The sequence below is a fragment of the Ornithodoros turicata genome, chromosome 10 (genome assembly GCF_037126465.1).
Source record: "Ornithodoros turicata isolate Travis chromosome 10, ASM3712646v1, whole genome shotgun sequence".
NCBI lineage: Eukaryota > Metazoa > Arthropoda > Arachnida > Ixodida > Argasidae > Ornithodoros > Ornithodoros turicata.
This window is the reverse complement of record NC_088210.1, coordinates 10,045,823-10,062,472: the sequence shown is the minus strand read 5'-3', so window position 1 is coordinate 10,062,472 and position 16,650 is coordinate 10,045,823. Positions and strand designations below refer to the sequence as shown.

At 45.4% G+C, this 16,650-nt stretch overlaps 1 protein-coding gene across 1 annotated transcript in view; it reads left to right on the top strand.

The window, feature by feature from the left end:
* Positions 1 to 16,650, top strand: part of LOC135370178 (telomerase-binding protein EST1A-like) — a 51,796-nt gene that overhangs the window by 12,684 nt on the left and 22,462 nt on the right. The window contains exons 6-12 of the mRNA XM_064603882.1: positions 1,930 to 2,150; positions 4,217 to 4,295; positions 6,703 to 6,813; positions 6,877 to 7,083; positions 8,476 to 8,537; positions 9,871 to 10,016; positions 15,707 to 15,953. Coding sequence (XP_064459952.1) covers positions 1,930 to 2,150; positions 4,217 to 4,295; positions 6,703 to 6,813; positions 6,877 to 7,083; positions 8,476 to 8,537; positions 9,871 to 10,016; positions 15,707 to 15,953 — 1,073 coding nt within the window. The remainder of the gene's footprint in view (positions 1 to 1,929; positions 2,151 to 4,216; positions 4,296 to 6,702; positions 6,814 to 6,876; positions 7,084 to 8,475; positions 8,538 to 9,870; positions 10,017 to 15,706; positions 15,954 to 16,650) is intronic.

The following is a 16,650-nucleotide window of genomic DNA, read 5'->3' as shown; positions in this document are numbered from 1 at the left end:
GCCTTTGGGGACAAACGGAGACACAAAGGCAACGGAGTTCCGCAAACTCCGTTGCCTCCAAACTGTCTGCCGTCAAAAGCAGAAAGGAATGGGATACTCTCAACAACAGTCAAAATCGGTCATACACACGTTTTGCCATCGAACCTGAACTTCTCTGAATGTCGCTGCAAACTATTTAGCAATTCGCTCAAAATTTTTACATACAAAAAAAGAAAGCTGAAGCTGAACACGCGATGCAGCAAATATAGGAGAAGATGGAAAGCTTGACCCAAAAGTGCAAGTAAGCAACATATATTGTCATTGTAGAAAAATTGGAACATAACGACAAATTGGCCTTCACTGTTGCCATCTGGCAGCGTACGCCAGAATACGGCGTCCAACTAGCTACGGCCTCTCCTAACGGCCGTAACGTTTAAGGCCTCATGTTGTGCCGTCTACCTAGGGTATTAGACGAACGTTTAGCACCACGACGTCGACGATTGCAGCGCAATGGAAGTTTGGTGGAGAGTCTCCTTTCACATTTTCAAGTATGCAAAGTGGAAACGACTGCTTGTTGACCGACAGTGCTGCCCCCACCCCGCGCCCTTCAACCAAGACGTCTTGCCTCGAGGCCGGGGCAGTATGGTTCAGTGATGGCCACTAAGTACTTCCACAGTAGTTTAACTATAACTACTAACTACTTTGTGATTGAGTAGTTTAACTAGTAGTTCAACTACTTTTCAGGGGAGTAGTTAAAACTACCTTTTTAACTACTGCAATCTAGTTTAACTACATCTATAACTACTTAACGTTGTCCGCGTACACCAATCCCTTGTAGTGTTCTTGAAGACCGAAGTACGAATCACAAGCAATAATAAACTTTGGCTCAAGCCATTGCTACGATCGTCAAATGCAAAGCTTGCGGCGGGATTATTTCTGTGCCTACGCGATAAACTAAGTTGCAGAATTATTTCACAGCAAATCAGGCTTCACTAGACAAGCATTAAAAGTGAAGATTTAGTACACATGCACGACACAATTGCTCTGCACCTCCGTTCTCATCAAACAAGTAGCTCACGGTAAAGTCGGAAGCACAGTTGTGCTGTAAAGCTTGCGGCAAGGTGGAAGTAGTTGGCGCCTTCAGTAACCTAACTACTGTAGTTATCTACTTAAAATAGTAGTTTAACTAGTAGTTGCCACTACATTTCTGCAAGAAGTTAATAACTACTTTTTAACTACAATCAGGTAGTTTAACTAGTAGTTTAACTACATGTAGTTAACTACTGTCCATCACTGGTATTGTTAGGGTCTTTTGTTTTTAGGTGTTTTGATTCTTGAAAATCGGGGAGGAGGGGGGGGGGTAAAAATGTGGTCTTACTTCACGAGCCACAGAACAGGGTAGTACCAGGCGAGACCAGGTGGTAAATAAAATAGTAGAGCACTTCTCACACCTTAGATGTGCAGAAGGTGAAGAATAGTCTTGCTGAATGTGCGGAACTCAGCATTCCCCAGTGCCCATATTTGTGGTCGAAATGGCGCTTTGCAAATCCAGTCATTGGGTTTTTTTGTTTTTTTTTTAGGGTTTTGCCCTACAATGATGATGATGCCTAGTGATGCGTAGTGAGGATGGTACAAATCGAGTGTTTAACTTGGGTTTTCGGTAAATATGAGCAAGGAAAGTGCTTCATATGTGTCACACGTGGTGTTCTTGAACCATGACGAAAACCTCGGGTTTTCGTCATGGATCTTAGCCACCAGCTCGCTTGCTTTTTAACCATTTTATCAGTTCTTGAACGTCTGTGCAGTGAGTGTGGGTTTAATGAATCCCTCAATGAGCATTACAGCTTCTTCATACATAGTTGTCTCGTTGCTGTTGATGTCGAAAGACCAAAGTTGTCGAGGAAAGACCAAAACCGTGCCGTTGATGACAACTTCCATCTCCTGGTACAGGGCACAATTTTCTACGAGAACTTGCTGGACAAGTTCCAGGAGACGTACGGCTTCAGCCTGAAGCCCTTTTTGGAGGCCGAAGGGGCGCCGCGGCCCCCAGGGTTGCCCGACTCTGTGCGGCTCGTCCTGATTTCGGCGCAGAAGATCTACATCTGCCTGGGCGACCTCGCTCGTTACCGGGAGCAGGCACTCGGTACCACGAACTACGGACGAGCCCGAAAGTGAGTAGCCGTCGAGTTAACGCATGCATCCTGCTAGATAGGAAAGTTCAGCAAAGGGTAACGTTTCTTCGAGTTTTCCTCAAGTTTTCGTCAAGAAACGAGCAAGACGGTGAGGATGGCACAAGACACAGTTGTGTCTTACTTGAAACTTGACAAGACAAAGTTGAGTCTTGTGTGTTCCTCGAGCTCAAAGGAATGTTGCCTCGTAAATTACAGAATCTGGGCAGACAGTTAAGACAAACGCAACATATAAGTAGGGCCTGACTTTTTCGGGTTTTATTTTTGGCCAAATTCGGGTGTATTCGGGTTAAATCCCGTTACGGCATATTCTGTCGCCAGGAAAATCGGGTGTATTCGGGTGATTTTTTTTTGTTTAATAAAAATTTGTCTTAACATGGAACTAATGTTTAGCAATGTTAACAAAATGTCGGTGAGCACCAGCTGCGGGTGTCTAACCCACTGTTCTCTGGCTGCCAGTCAGGTGTGTACAAAACCTGTTGTCACACAAAATACAGTGTACTCTGTTGCAAATTACTGACAAGGTAGATAAGGTAGATAATAAAATTGTTCCAATTTTTAAAAGTGGGGACCGGAATGATCCATTGCAGTCCCGTTCCTTTGACGAGCATCCCTTGCAAAATTCTTGAACACATTATCTATTCTAATCTTTCTTCATTCCTGGAAGCTCACTCTTTCTTTTATCATCATGAACACGGATTTCGTAGAAGGCGCTTATGCGAAACACAACTTGTCAGTCTTGCTTACCACATACAAATCGGCCTGGTTAAGGGGATGGTGACAGACGCCATTTTCTTGACCTCAAAGAGCCATTTGATAAAGCATCTCATATGGGTCTCCTTCTCAAGTTATTTCGTTTAAGACTCCCCCATCCCTTTTTTTAACTTGAATTGAGCAATTCCTGTCTCATCATAATTAGGGCCTGACTTTTTAGGGTTAAACCCGTATCCGCCCGATATTTACCCCCCGAACGAAATCTGTAAAATTCGGGTTTAACCCGAATCTACCCGAAAACATCCCGGTCGCGTGGCACACTCGTAAGCGTGCATTAAAATAAAGTTTGATGACATTGCTAAACATTAGTTCCATGTTAAGACAAATTTTTATTAAACAAAAAAAAAAAATCACCCGAATGCACCCGAATTCCTGACGACAGAATGTGCCGTAACGGGATTTAACCCGAATACACCCGAATTTTCGAATGAAAAATATCACCCAATATCACCCAATATCACCCAATATCACCCAATATCACCCAATATTTACCCCCCGAATTTGGCCAAAAATAAAACCCGAAAAAGTCAGGCCGTAATCATAATTCACGATACCACCATTACCATTATACGATACGGAACCATTAACTATCGTTATCGTTATGGTGACATTAACTATCGTTAACGGTACCGTATCATCCTTTTGTCCTGTTACTTTGAGTGTCCCTCAGGCACCGTTCTTGGCCCACTGTTATTTCACATATACACCTCTTTCCGTTTACAAACAAAAGACGCCGTTGTTGTGTGGGCAACCACACGAACGCGACTCCTGAGTGCCGTATGTAATTGCAGATTGATTCAGGCGTTGTCGGATGGTAATGGTAAATATCGGTGCAGGAGCACAAGTTTTTTCGGCTCTCGGGAGACGGTAAGCCCTGAAAACCACACAGATTTGAAGCGAGATGAGTACGAATAATAAAGCACATCTCCCGAGGAACGGTCCAAATTATTGCTCCAAATTTTTGGTCCAGTTTAATTCATTAAATTATTCATCCAAAACGGTCCAAACGCATTGGTTCTATGGGGTATTTGATGTCGCCAACAGTTTTGTCTGAAAAATTGCAAAGTCAGAATTTTTGGGATTCCGAATTATCGGTCGTCGATCGTAATTCTACCGAGCTAAGCGTCCCTGTAGAGGAGCATATCCCCCCCTTTTTTCGTTTGCAAGTGTCGATGGCGTTTGTGAGCTGTTGTTTCTTATACATACTGTATTTGTTGGTCTCTCTTGTTTCTTATACATAGTGTATTTGTTGGTCTCTCTTGCCTATCTTTTAGTTACTACCTCAAGGCACAGCAGCTCGCACCGAAAAACGGTCGACCTTACAACCAACTTGCCATCCTCGCTATATATGCGGTAAGTGGGATTCTGGTTTCCTTATAGCATTTCAGCAAAACTCGTATCCAATGATTGCCCGAGCATTTTGGTAGAACAGTGCAGATTTCAAATTTAAAGTGGAGATCCTACCTATTTAATCTTACCTATCCTAAGCATTTGAACTGTTCAGATGTTATGCTGTATCTGCTCGGACGACTTCCGTACCCGTAGTTTGGCGCGATAAATGCGGAGAAAAGAAAGAGAATGCAATTTTGAACCCCCCCCCCCCAATTTTCTGACTTTTCTGGGTCGAAAAAGTGCGCGAAATATGCAGGTAAATAAAGTGTTTGAGATGAATTTGTGGTTAATGCAGGACACAGACATTTAGCATGTACGTGTTTTACGTACCACATGCTTGACCTTTTTTGATATCAACTGAGGGAATGTCTCGTGCAGTCTGAAATTTGGGTGGTAACAGACACGAAAACGTTATCTCTGGTGTGACCGGGGCGAAGCTGGTGCCGTTTACTGTATTTGCGTGGCTTTAACGCAGCCCCAAATGTAATGCACAGGCATTAGTACAGTAAATCTCGGTTATAACGAACTCGACGGTCGCGCGCAACCCGTTCATTATATCCGAAGTTCGCTATAAATGGAATGGACAAAAAATTTGATCCAAAAGGCCAGCAGTGTAAGAAACATGAGTCATGTATGCCGTTCATTGAAAATACATCGTTAATGGCGCCTGTTTATACACAGTTGCGGAGATCACGGCGTTTTCTAAGTCATCAAGGTGGTCCAGGTGGGCCGCGGCGAGCGCCTTCGCGTACACAAAATCGCGGAGCGAAGCAACGTACTTGAGTGCCTCCGCTGTAGTTAAAATGTAAGGAGGGGAAGACACTGTGTCATCATCATCGTCATCGGAAAGTTCGTTTGGCGGCGGGCGCACGTCGGCAATGATGTCCGAATCACTGAAGTCCGCAACGGCCTGTGCGTCGTCATCTGCTGTCGCGAACTCCTCGAAAGACTGACAGCCGTCAGTCAGATTCGCAGCCGTTGCTCTGTCCCAAAGTTCTGTGTCGGTATCACGCACACCAAAGTCCACTTCACGATCGGCGTCTGTAGCCAGTGCCTGATGAACAAATCCAGCTTTTCTGAAGCAGTTTCGCAAAGTTTCCCGCTTCACCTGCATCCATGACGCCTTAATCATCGGCCAAACGGGTGCACGTGCAGCGCGCGCTGATGGTGACAGCGCATTGACTGCAAAGCGAGGTCACGTGCAAGCGGCGCCTGACAAATCCGCGGGCGTCTGACGTCGCGCGCTCACCTTCTCCAGTGGTCGAGGGAGCTCTTTCGGTCGCAGTAACCGAAGGCTCCCCGGCAATTCGTTCGTAATAGGCGGGGGCAATTTCCATAGACTCAATACAAATTTTGACGGTCGTTCGTGAGGCATTCGTTATAACCGAAGATTCGTTATAAGTGGGGCTGTTATAACCGAGATTTACTGTACATAACACCTGAAAATACAAATAGTAATATGCCTGTCACACGGCAAGTTGAATGTCATTCCCAGCATGCCCAGGGTGTCGTCAACGATTTTGTCCTCCGCCAACAGTCCGGCTACGGTGACACTCTCGTCAATTGTAACGTAATCCGAATGTAACGTAATTCGTCTCGTAACGTAGACGTAACGTAAACATCTCGTCAATTGTAACGTAATCCAAATTTTTCACCTCACGCCTCGCTGCTAACACGGTACACAAAACTGCAGTGCCTAAAGCAGTTTCGTGAGACCACAGGGACCAAGCACGCAAGGACGTACAAACACGCGTTGATGGTCTTTTTGCCGAATGCCGATGATAGTCTCCATACTGATGTTGAGGGACGGGCACCATGTGATGCCAGTGACCATAGTGATGGCGATGGGTGTTTTGTCAGTTCACTTTGCTGCTGTTTACTGGCGCTACTGCTCGGATGGTCTTGTCAGGTTCATGCAACTTTGCTGCGTGGCCCCGCAAATGAATGTCGGGATTGTCGAATTATGCGTCATTGCTGCAAATGCTTCTGAATTAGCGTGTGTCCATTCCTATACTTTTGTATGTATGATTGCCGGGACCGCATGGGCAGCCCGAATTATCCAAATTATCAGAATTTTTGTAATTATCCAAATTTCCGAATTACCCGAATTTCCAAATTATCCGAGTTTCCGAATTACCAGGTGTCGAATTAGCGAGGTTTTACTGTAACACAAAGATGCCATGTCACAAAGAGCCAACGCACTGTGATTGCAAGGTGACACAGTATCACGACACGGCATTTTTTCTTGTTTGGGGGGTTTCTTTTTAAGGCAAAAGTTTTTTTTCTGCCCTAACACAAGCCACACAAGCCCTCGTCACGTATCTCGTCATTTAGCGTAGCACGATGGCGACCTTACTGTTTTTTACAGAGGCGCAAACTGGATGCGGTGTACTACTACATGAGAAGCCTCGCAGCGAGTAATCCATTCCTGACCGCAAGGGAGAGCTTGCTGGCATTGTTCGATGAGGCGAGGAAGAAGGTAAGTCGCGCGATATTTCAACGACCTCTTCGTTATATAAGGGGCTGCCTTTTTTGCGTGTAGTACGAGCACATTGAGAAGAAGCGTCAGGAGGAAAAAACGAAGCAGCCAGAGAGCCAGCTCATTCGCCGGTTGTCCCAGTGCGGGGACGAGCGGCTGGAGGTGTGGATCCGGCCAGACGGAACCAGTTCCCACCGGAGCAGTCGAGATCTTCCCGATGATGGCCGGGGTGACGAGCTTGGGGAGCTCGATAGGTTGTCTACTGTTGAGGTGAGATGTGCTTTGCACCCTATGTCTAGGGCCTGACTTTTTAGGGTTAAACCCGTATCCGCCCGATATATACCCCCCGAACGAAATCTGTAAAATTCGGGTTTAACCCGAATCTACCCGAAAACATCCGGGTTGCGTGGCACACTCATAAGCGTGCATTAAAATAAAGTTTGATAACATTGCTAAACATTAGTTCCATGTTAAGACAAATTTTTATTAAACAAAAAAAAATCACCCGAATACACCCGAATTCCTGACGACAGAATATGCCGTAACGGGATTTAACCCGAATGCACCCGAATTTTCAAATGAAAAATATCACCCGATATTTACCCCCCGAATTTGGCCAAAAATAAAACCCGAAAAAGTCAGGCCCTACCTATGTCCTATCAGATAATGTTAGATAATAAGGTAATATGACACGGAGGCCTGAATGAGTCAGTGCAATTGATATTGAAAGTACAGTGAAAGCCGCGTATAACCATATTGACGGTAATCGCGAATTCCATCGTTATACGGGGTGCATCGTTAAATCAGGGTTGATCTAAATAGTGCATCCCTGAAAACTCTTGTGTAGCAATAGATAAAGAAACTGATAGTACTAAAAAACCACAAAGCTGTGTGACATCGCACTGGCTCGGGAAAACAAAAACCAGAACTTGCGGAGGGAACCAGGTAACATAACTTCTGGCAACATTACACGTTACCATTCCGCAAGTCGGCTTCACCTAACGCCAGCGTGCATTAGGAGAAGCTCGCTTTAGAACACTGTCGCGCGAGTGGATCTGATAGCACGTTCCGGATCTTTTGAATCATCTCAGGAATATGAGCAGCATTGCCCAAATACGGAGGCCCAAAAGCGTTACCACCGACTTTACTTTCACTGACAGTACATATTGCAAAATGAACAGTCGATGTCTATTTTCTTGCCTGAATTTTTCTTTTAGTTTAATTGTTTTGATACGAATTTTGGATTATACAGATTTTTTCCGCTACACTGTGAGATTTGTATATCGAGATGCTACTGCATCTTATTGTGTCGATTCTCGAGGCGAAGTTACGTGCACAGGACGGCGTCCAACGTAGTCACACAAATGCTCGGAACCGCGGTTGCCGTTCGTTCCCCCGTAGAAACAATGTATATTTTGATGGTAAAATCATAAACCATCGTTTTACGAGGGATATCGTTATACGAGATATCATTTTCTGCAGGTTTTACTGTAGTCTTGTCATTCATTTTGCTGTAATACGACGAGGAAATGGGTTTTACAGGGTTTAGCCTCGAATCACAAGGTTCTAATTACGAACAATGTCAGTGTTACTCTGAGCTATCAGTGTACCTGCCAATATGTGCTGCCATTAAGATGCTTCTCATTTTTTATTTGATTGCAGCTGAACAAGCGGTTCGTGCTTAGCTTTCTGCACGTACACGGAAAGCTCTTCACAAGGGTCGGGTAAGTCTCGAGGCCATGTATGGTGGGGACTGTGAACAGGTCGCTTAGAACATGAAGCTATGCAAATAAAATTTTGCATGGAATTGGGTACAAGAGAATGAGCGAGATCTGCAGCTGCACTTCCTGCGCATACGAAACCTCAGGAAAGTGTATCATGACACGCAGCTCTTTGCTGAAGCTCACTGAGCAGCTTGCTGCCTGTGACATGCATCACTTTCGTATGTGGAGGTGTCCTGTCATGTTGATAATTTTGTCTCTAATTAGCTGGTCTGTCAAGTGCACCGTGACATAATTTAAAAGGTGTTGTGACAAGTTTGATACCTGTGGTTCATTATGTTGTGCATGCACTGTACTGCATGGCAGAGTATTGAGGGTACAGAGTAAGAGAATGAATGCATGAACAAACGGATGGACAGACGGACAACACTTTCCTGAGACAGTGAGACATACACACCCTAGAACTAACTTCTGCACCAAGCTCTCATGTCGACTGCGACAGCCTGGGAGCCTGGAACCTCGCTGGTGGGGATACGTCCTATCATGTCGTAGCCGGTTGAGTTTCATCACATGATGGCGATTTTCTATGCATTTATTCTCTCTTTGCTGTCAAACTGAAACATGGGTTCACGTCAACGTAAAAAAAGCGTCTTTTACTCTCATGTGGCATAATTTGAGGCAAGGTGTCATGGTTCCCACTGGTTCTTGAAACCCTTGAATACCCTGAAATCTGAAAATGCCATTTTCAAGGTCTGGAAACCCTGGAATTTTTTTTTACAGTCCTTGAAAACCCTTGATTTTGAGCCTTGAATCTTTTTCTCGTTCTCATGGAGCTGCGTGTGCAAATTACGCTTTTCTGAAGTCAGAACCTGTAGCTTTGAAACCACAGGAGTTAGCACTCTTTGCAATAGGAAATGAACAGCACCTTCTATTCTATTAATAAATTCTTCTTTCTCTCCTATGATCTTCAAAATTCAGCAGTTGTCAGCCACATCTCTAAACTGATATTGTGCAGACCACAGTATTCTCTCAAGTGACACTTGTAACTTATAAACATTTCTGCAACATATTGGAGTCCTCATCATAAACTGTGCTACATCCCAGACAAAATGATGTCTGAACCTGAAAATGTCCTAAGAAAAGCCCTTGAATTTTTGTTCCAAAATTCAGTGGGAACCATCTGTCAGAGCCTCTTTAATTTACAATTTGCACAATTTTGCACAAACTTCAGTCTGGAGATTTTAAAGGATCGCTTCACAGTCACCTAGAATAAATTTTGGCGATTGTTATCTCCTACAAAGTGAGGGTCCGTCTGATAATATGTCTGTCCCCACAGAATGGAAACCTTCTCAGAGACTGCCCAAAGGATGCTGATGGAGTTCCGCTGTCTGTTGCAACGTTCCCCTGCCGCCGTGGCATCTGCGAGGCACCTGCAGCTTCTGTCCATCAACATGTTCACTGTGGCGAACACATCCCTTAAAGGTTTGCTCATTTTACATTCCGATGTAGCGAGACCGATATCGCATTAGTTGGGCACTTCAAGCAGCCTTTATGCGCGAAGGTCGACCCCAACCCATGGGCCTCGTCTTGAAAATCATTTATGTACAGCTCGAGCTGAAAGGGCTAGCCAATGTCCAGTGTAGCCCCAGTTTTGTTTTCAGCTTTCATGCTTTTTTTCTCTCCAAATCTGTGGTGTAAAGGTCGTGTTCGAAGCCGTAAAGTGGGGTAAAATCTAGTACAGTCGCCGTCCGATTTTTCGGACTCGGCGGAGATCGCGCAAAAGTCCGAATAATCGAGCAGTCCGAAAAAACGAATTTCGCTTCAAAATAAACTTTACGAAGCGTTAGTAGGCTGGAAAAATTTGTCGATGCTTTCGTAACGCGCTTCCAGCTCTGCCTGATAACATCAGCTTTTATTTCCCGAAGCGACATTTCGTCAATGTACACTGTCAGAGGCACCGCCGTCATCAAGTCCGCAAGTCGGCTTCACCTAACGCATGTGTGCTTTAGGTGAAGCTCGCTTTACAGCGCTGTCGCGCGACTCGCGGGTGGACAGCACGTGCTGGGCAAATGTGCCACGACAGACCTCTTCTACTCAGAGGAATGGAAAATGAACAATCATCACTGCCTGTTATTTTGCCCCAATATTTTAGTTGGTTGATTTCTTTCGATATGAATTTCGAACGATACCAATGTTTATCCTTCACCCCAAGAGAGAAATTCGCTGGTTGGGCAAACAGAGTCTTATACAACTCTATGGGACCCGCGACAGTTCCGTGAACGAGTCCAAATAATCGAGCATGTCCGAAAGATCGGTCGGCGACTGTAATATCGTGTGAAAGAGTTGATTTATGGGTGGAAAAAAAGAGAATATGGCATGGGGCAGCACTGACTGCGAACTATTAATTGACCCACTCGTGCCTGTGTAAGTGGCTGAGTTGACGCTTTGACAAGTACGGTTCTATGGTTTTCTGGGATCTCACCCTAGAACACTGTGCTGCTCCCATCTGCTCCCGTCACGCTCACAATAAAATCTATCATCTCAAACTGTGTGAATCCACACTGGGGTCAGGAAAGAAGAGACAAGACTGACAAACAATTACAAAACGTTTAATTCCCCGTCCGTGAACGTCGCAATGTGTGCCGTGCTCACCCCTACGATGTGGCGTGTGTACTGCTCCATCGAGGCCGCTGGCGAAGGCGGGTCATCGCTAACGTCCACACGTGGTGGCGAGGTTGGCCCAGGCTGGTTCCTCACGGGGCATGGGATGTCGGAGTTTGTCGGAGAACAGTCCAGTTTTCAGAGCACACAGGTCTGGAGATGCTCACTCTCTCTTCTTCGTTCCTTTTCTTCCCTCGAAAACTCGGCCCCTTTTCTCTCCCGGCCACCTACTTGTTTGTCCCTCGCTCTGTCCTCCTCAGGTGGGTTTCGTTTACAATTATTTTTGGCTGCCGTCGTCGTTGGGTTCTGTCGAATCGCTCGGGGCGCTTGTTCCGCTAATTTGTTCAAGAGGCGGAGACAGGAGAATTCCACCTGGCTTTCATTACCTGCCCCCACCTGAGCATTGTTCAAGTCCTACACAGCACCACGTACCCATAGGGTTCATCACGACACAAGACTCCACTGATACTTAGAAATACTACTCTACTCATATACTCGTCACGCCCGTGAAGCCGTGCTGGATCAGGCTAATGCAAAATCTGCTGTTGGCACACCACTTGCGATTTCGAGTCACGTAGGTTGTCATTGAATCGTGCCTTTGCGTATGGCTGCCAATTTGCACTTGGTTCTCTTTCTTCAGCTAAATGGACCATTTGCAAGAGAATGCATAGTGCATGCACAGCTCTCTTTCTGACTGAAAACAGCCGAAACCATTGCTACGCTAACGCTACTGTATACCATTTTCCCGGTCCTGCAGTGCTTCCGTCAATGAGCAAGGCTACGCTTCCCAGGTCTCTGCACCAAAAATGCAGGGAAGGGACCTAGGAACGATAATGAACAGCTTTAATGTAGAATGGCTGCACTACACTCAACGTGCAAGTATCTTCTTCCTCTTCTACGAAACAGTGGTGCACAGCTTATTGGTCTGGCATGGAATGGCACGGCTGGCCCAAGGGTCATGTTGCATACATCAAACGGACACTCAAACTATGTACGGAGAGAAGCAGCAGAAACAGGGCTCGAAACCTAAAATGGATGCTCAGACAGTGAACACACGCAGTGTGCTGGAATGAAAGACACGAAAACTAGGGTACCTCAGTACTAGCTCCCTTTGCACGAGGGAGCTAGTATTCAGGCACCCTAATGAAAACCAGAGCCGTATATTAAAAGGGAGTCTGGCCATTAATGGGTCACGCCTATACCTGAAGCTCCACCCACTTTTTCAGCTTTCTGACCAATGGAATCTTGAAATATGGGGCGCTATCAATCAACCTTTCCTCACTATTTGTCCCCCTATCCAACATGGGCAGCGCCATTTTGGGTGGCAAGTGGATTGGTTGGGATTGAAATGGATACCTCTCGCAATCTGCAGAACTAGTGGATTTTTTGTGCAAATTTAATGAGCGCCACCTAGGGAGCGTAAGGCACGTCGGGAGTTGTCGTCTGCTTCTGTCGTTGCACCGCTGCCGGCAGAACCACCTGCTGGGACACATTCTGTCGTCGGAATGATTTTTAAACAAATCTACATGAATAGTTGGAATATAAAAGGCAAGAATGTTTATATTCATGAAATGCAGCAATTAAATATAATTTGTACAGCACAGTGCCGTTTTTGTTATGATTTCGCTGCGATCGCCGTGTTCACTAGGCCTAACATCGGCGACAAACCGTATTATTTTCGATTAGATATCGACGGATGAGCGTAAGTTGAAACTGATTTCCGAGAAACGCATATGAGAATGTGCATTTGCAGCGTAAAATCAGAGTAGTCTGTGAAAAAATTTTTGTCACGAAATCCCCGCTTCACTGTGTTTGTTTTCGACACCATTTTGGGTGGCAGTATGGTGTCATGGCGACCCCCTTGGTAAAAAGCAAACCAATCAGAGGAGCGAAACTGTGATTGACAGGTCGAGCCTCTTTTTGTGACTCCTCCCAATGGCCAGACTCCCTTTTAATATATGGCTCTGATGAAAACGAAACGGCGGCACCTCCTCACGTGCATTTGTTTTCAGCCTGTAGCAGACGACGTTCGTGTGGGCGCCACATCTGATGCAAATGGTCCACAGTAGTTCTCATTACAATTTAGCTGACAAAAGAGAAGCAAGTGCAAATAGAACCCACCCTGTTTGTAAACAAAATGACGTAGTGTTTGACAGCGCCACCAAAATGGTAGAGTTGAACTACGCTTGAAGCTAGGGGACGAACAACGTCATGCCCAAAAGCCACGGTTCTTGAGGGGATTACTATGGTTCCTGAAAGGACCTACGGTCCCTATGGTCACTGAAAGTTGGACCGTAGGTCCAACTTTTCTTTCAATAGGCAGCGAACAAGTGCCCATTCGTGGAACACAGCCCCCCTTTCCGATTTGTTTCGGTCTACCAACTACCTTCCTACCGGTCTACCTGCTGTCTACCAACATCATAATCACGTTTCTAGAGGTCTATTGATTGAGGAGTACAAGTGAGCTAATCAACATCAACTAATTCTCATTAGAAAGGATTAGAGATTGGGCGGTTTGGTGCTTCATGCCTAAAAACGATGCTTCACAGTTTACTTAAAAACAGCGCACTATTTCATCCGGTTCCTTACTCCTCCGCGCATGGGATGTTATCATTTTTAGGTTTGTAATTGTCACACTCCACCTGGCTGTAGATAGCATGACGTACGTTTCAGTTTTTCTTCTTTTCAGTGGCTTCTCGCATGATTTTCTTTCGGTGCGCTTTGTGACAGTCGAATGGAGCTTTTGGATTTGTTCGAGGTAATTCTCTCTCCCAAAATTCTTACGCTGTCCAGCATACTATTTTCTCTACTATAGTTCTCAATGTCCTGCAACGGGATCCTCGATGACAATCTCGGGCGCGATAATTTTTAGCGGTGTTCGAGAAGGAGCATTGTTGTGGGCAGAGGATAGATTTCGATGAAATCTAAGCTGTCGATTTTAATCGGAACCTTGTCACTTGGACTATCCTTGCGTTTGCTGGCCGAGAGCAAAGGAGGCTCCGCCTCCAGGATGCCAGCCAATAGGAGTCCTCGCCTATGAGATGGTGCAGCGTTACCATTGTTTAGCGTTCTGCAGGGCTTCTGCCACGGTGCACCAATCTAACCAATGGCTTTGCCGTTTGTCAACATAGGAACAAGGCCAAGCGGGAGTCATGCGTACGCGGGTTAACGGACGGCGAAGAAGTCTGTTAGATCGATGCGCCATGGCAGAAGCCTTGCGGCAGGCGAAACAACGGTATCGCTGCGCCATCTCTTAGGCGAGAGCAGAACCTTGGAAAGTGCCTACCTTCCACGTCGTCCTATTGGCCCGCATTGAGGAGGCGGAGCCTCCCTCGCTATTGGTCAGCAAACGCTAGGATAGTCGAATAGAGATGAAAAAAAGGAACGATTCTTCCACACGTCATACTTAGCGAGATACAGGCCCTTGAACGCACCCCTGAGCAAGCTGCAGACATCGCAGACGACAGAGTTGTGTCCATTCATATTCGCAGCCATAAACACGTGACTTCTGATACGCTGCTTCCCTGGCGGCGGTGAGGCCCGTGATGTCAGAGCTGCATCACTTTCGGTATTGGTGGTGCCCATTTTCTTTGTTTCTGTTAACTTAAGATAAGTATTTAAAGAGATTGAAACGTCTATTTTACTGAAAAACAAGCTTTCGGACAGAGTCCGTCCTTCATCAGGTGGTGGTACATTGAACACTTGGTAGAGATATATATACTAATGTACTTGTACATCAGAGAAAGGGGACAAAGAAGGTGGTGAGGAGGAAATACAAATTCTTATTAGAGAGGACTGAGGGCACGAAAAAGAAAATACAAAAGAAGGCGATGTATAGTGGGAGTGTTACCGGAGACAAAAACCGTTATGAGATCTCAGCTGAACGAACATGGTAAAGAAGGCCGCTGGAAGAAATATCATACCCCTCAAACCCCGGGAGTGTAATATTTCCTGACAATATATTTCCTAATATAATATTTCCTTTTGAGACAGCAGGGGAAGCGTGCATATAGCTATCGTGGGCGTGTGGATTTGGAACGGGTCTGATCATTGTGTTCCGTATATGTGCGGCATGATGCGCACTGCTGCATTTTTGAATACCGATTCACTAACTGTAGCCCAAACCAGTTCTCGCGAATGTTCCACTAACAACATTTATCTTCATGTCCTTCGGATAGCGACGCGCACTATGTTTTTCACCAGGACTGTTCCATAGCGTGAATCGCGCAGCATGGACTAAAAACAATGAGGCTCGAGCTGAAACGACGTCCAATGCTTAGCGCCGAAGCAAGAAAGAGCCCGGTATAATTTCGATTGTAGCTCCGTAACAGAAACAAAGTTTTGAATTATGATAGCAAGTATGAAATTAACATAACGTGTAACGTAATTTGATGTCAACTTTTTGCATTTTAGTGCCCCTTGAATGACTTTTACGTGGCTTCAAAGATTCAACAGCGCTACAGTTTCTCATCTTGTGATAGAAGGAACGACTGTGTTGTTTTTTTTTGCAGATAGCAACCTGGATCCTCAGTGTCGGTCACTACTTCAGGAGCAGAGCTTACAGGTGACTCTTGCGCACGTGGCCATCCTGTTAGAGCGTGCAGCAGCCCTTGTTGAGGAACAGGAGTCCAATGAGGGACAGTCGCTACCCGATGATCTTCTAGAGTTGTTGCCCTGTCTCAAAGTGTGGACAGACTGGATGTCTTGCCAAAAGCGGCTATGGTCACCACCTCCAACGCCTTGCGACTACAACACCAGGTATTGCTTTCATCCGAATCGTATAGGGTGATGCTGCTGTTTCATATGCAGAGATGCGGTACAGATAGGCCCTTGTGTTTTGGGGTCTTATGTTTTGGGAAAGGGGCGCGGGGCAATCACATTTTGTTTCAAGAGTTGTAAAAATCAGGCAGCAATGGGTGGAAAAGCAGATTTTTTGGCTAAGAGTGCTTCTTGCATTTCAGATTAATGCTTCATTCATTTTTTCATAACATTTCAGATTTCTTTCTTTTTCTTTTTGGGGTGGGGTGGTGGTTACCCAAAATTATGACGATGCAAACCGGGCGATAAAACCAGGTCTTACTGGGTTAAACCCTAAACCCTAAAACAGGTTGCCAGAAAAAATGTTGTATGATGTGCGAACCAGTTCGTGAGGGTCAGCAGTATTGTTTTAATATCAGGGACTTTGTCTTCCACTTGCTGCTATCGATATTGGAGATAATTTGGTCGACAACACACCGCCCATGTGTACGCTTCCAAATCCTCGTTGCATTTTGCAATTGAGCAGTAACTGGCACAGATTTGCATTCTCTTCAGCCTTCAGAATCATTGAAACTCTATTGGGAAAAGTTTTGCTTCTAGTCGATGGACGTCACTTTCATTCCATGATGATGTTTGTTGTTTGTCAGCATGACGTCCGAGGCTATTGAGCTTTACGCGTCTTCGGTTGAGACACCGT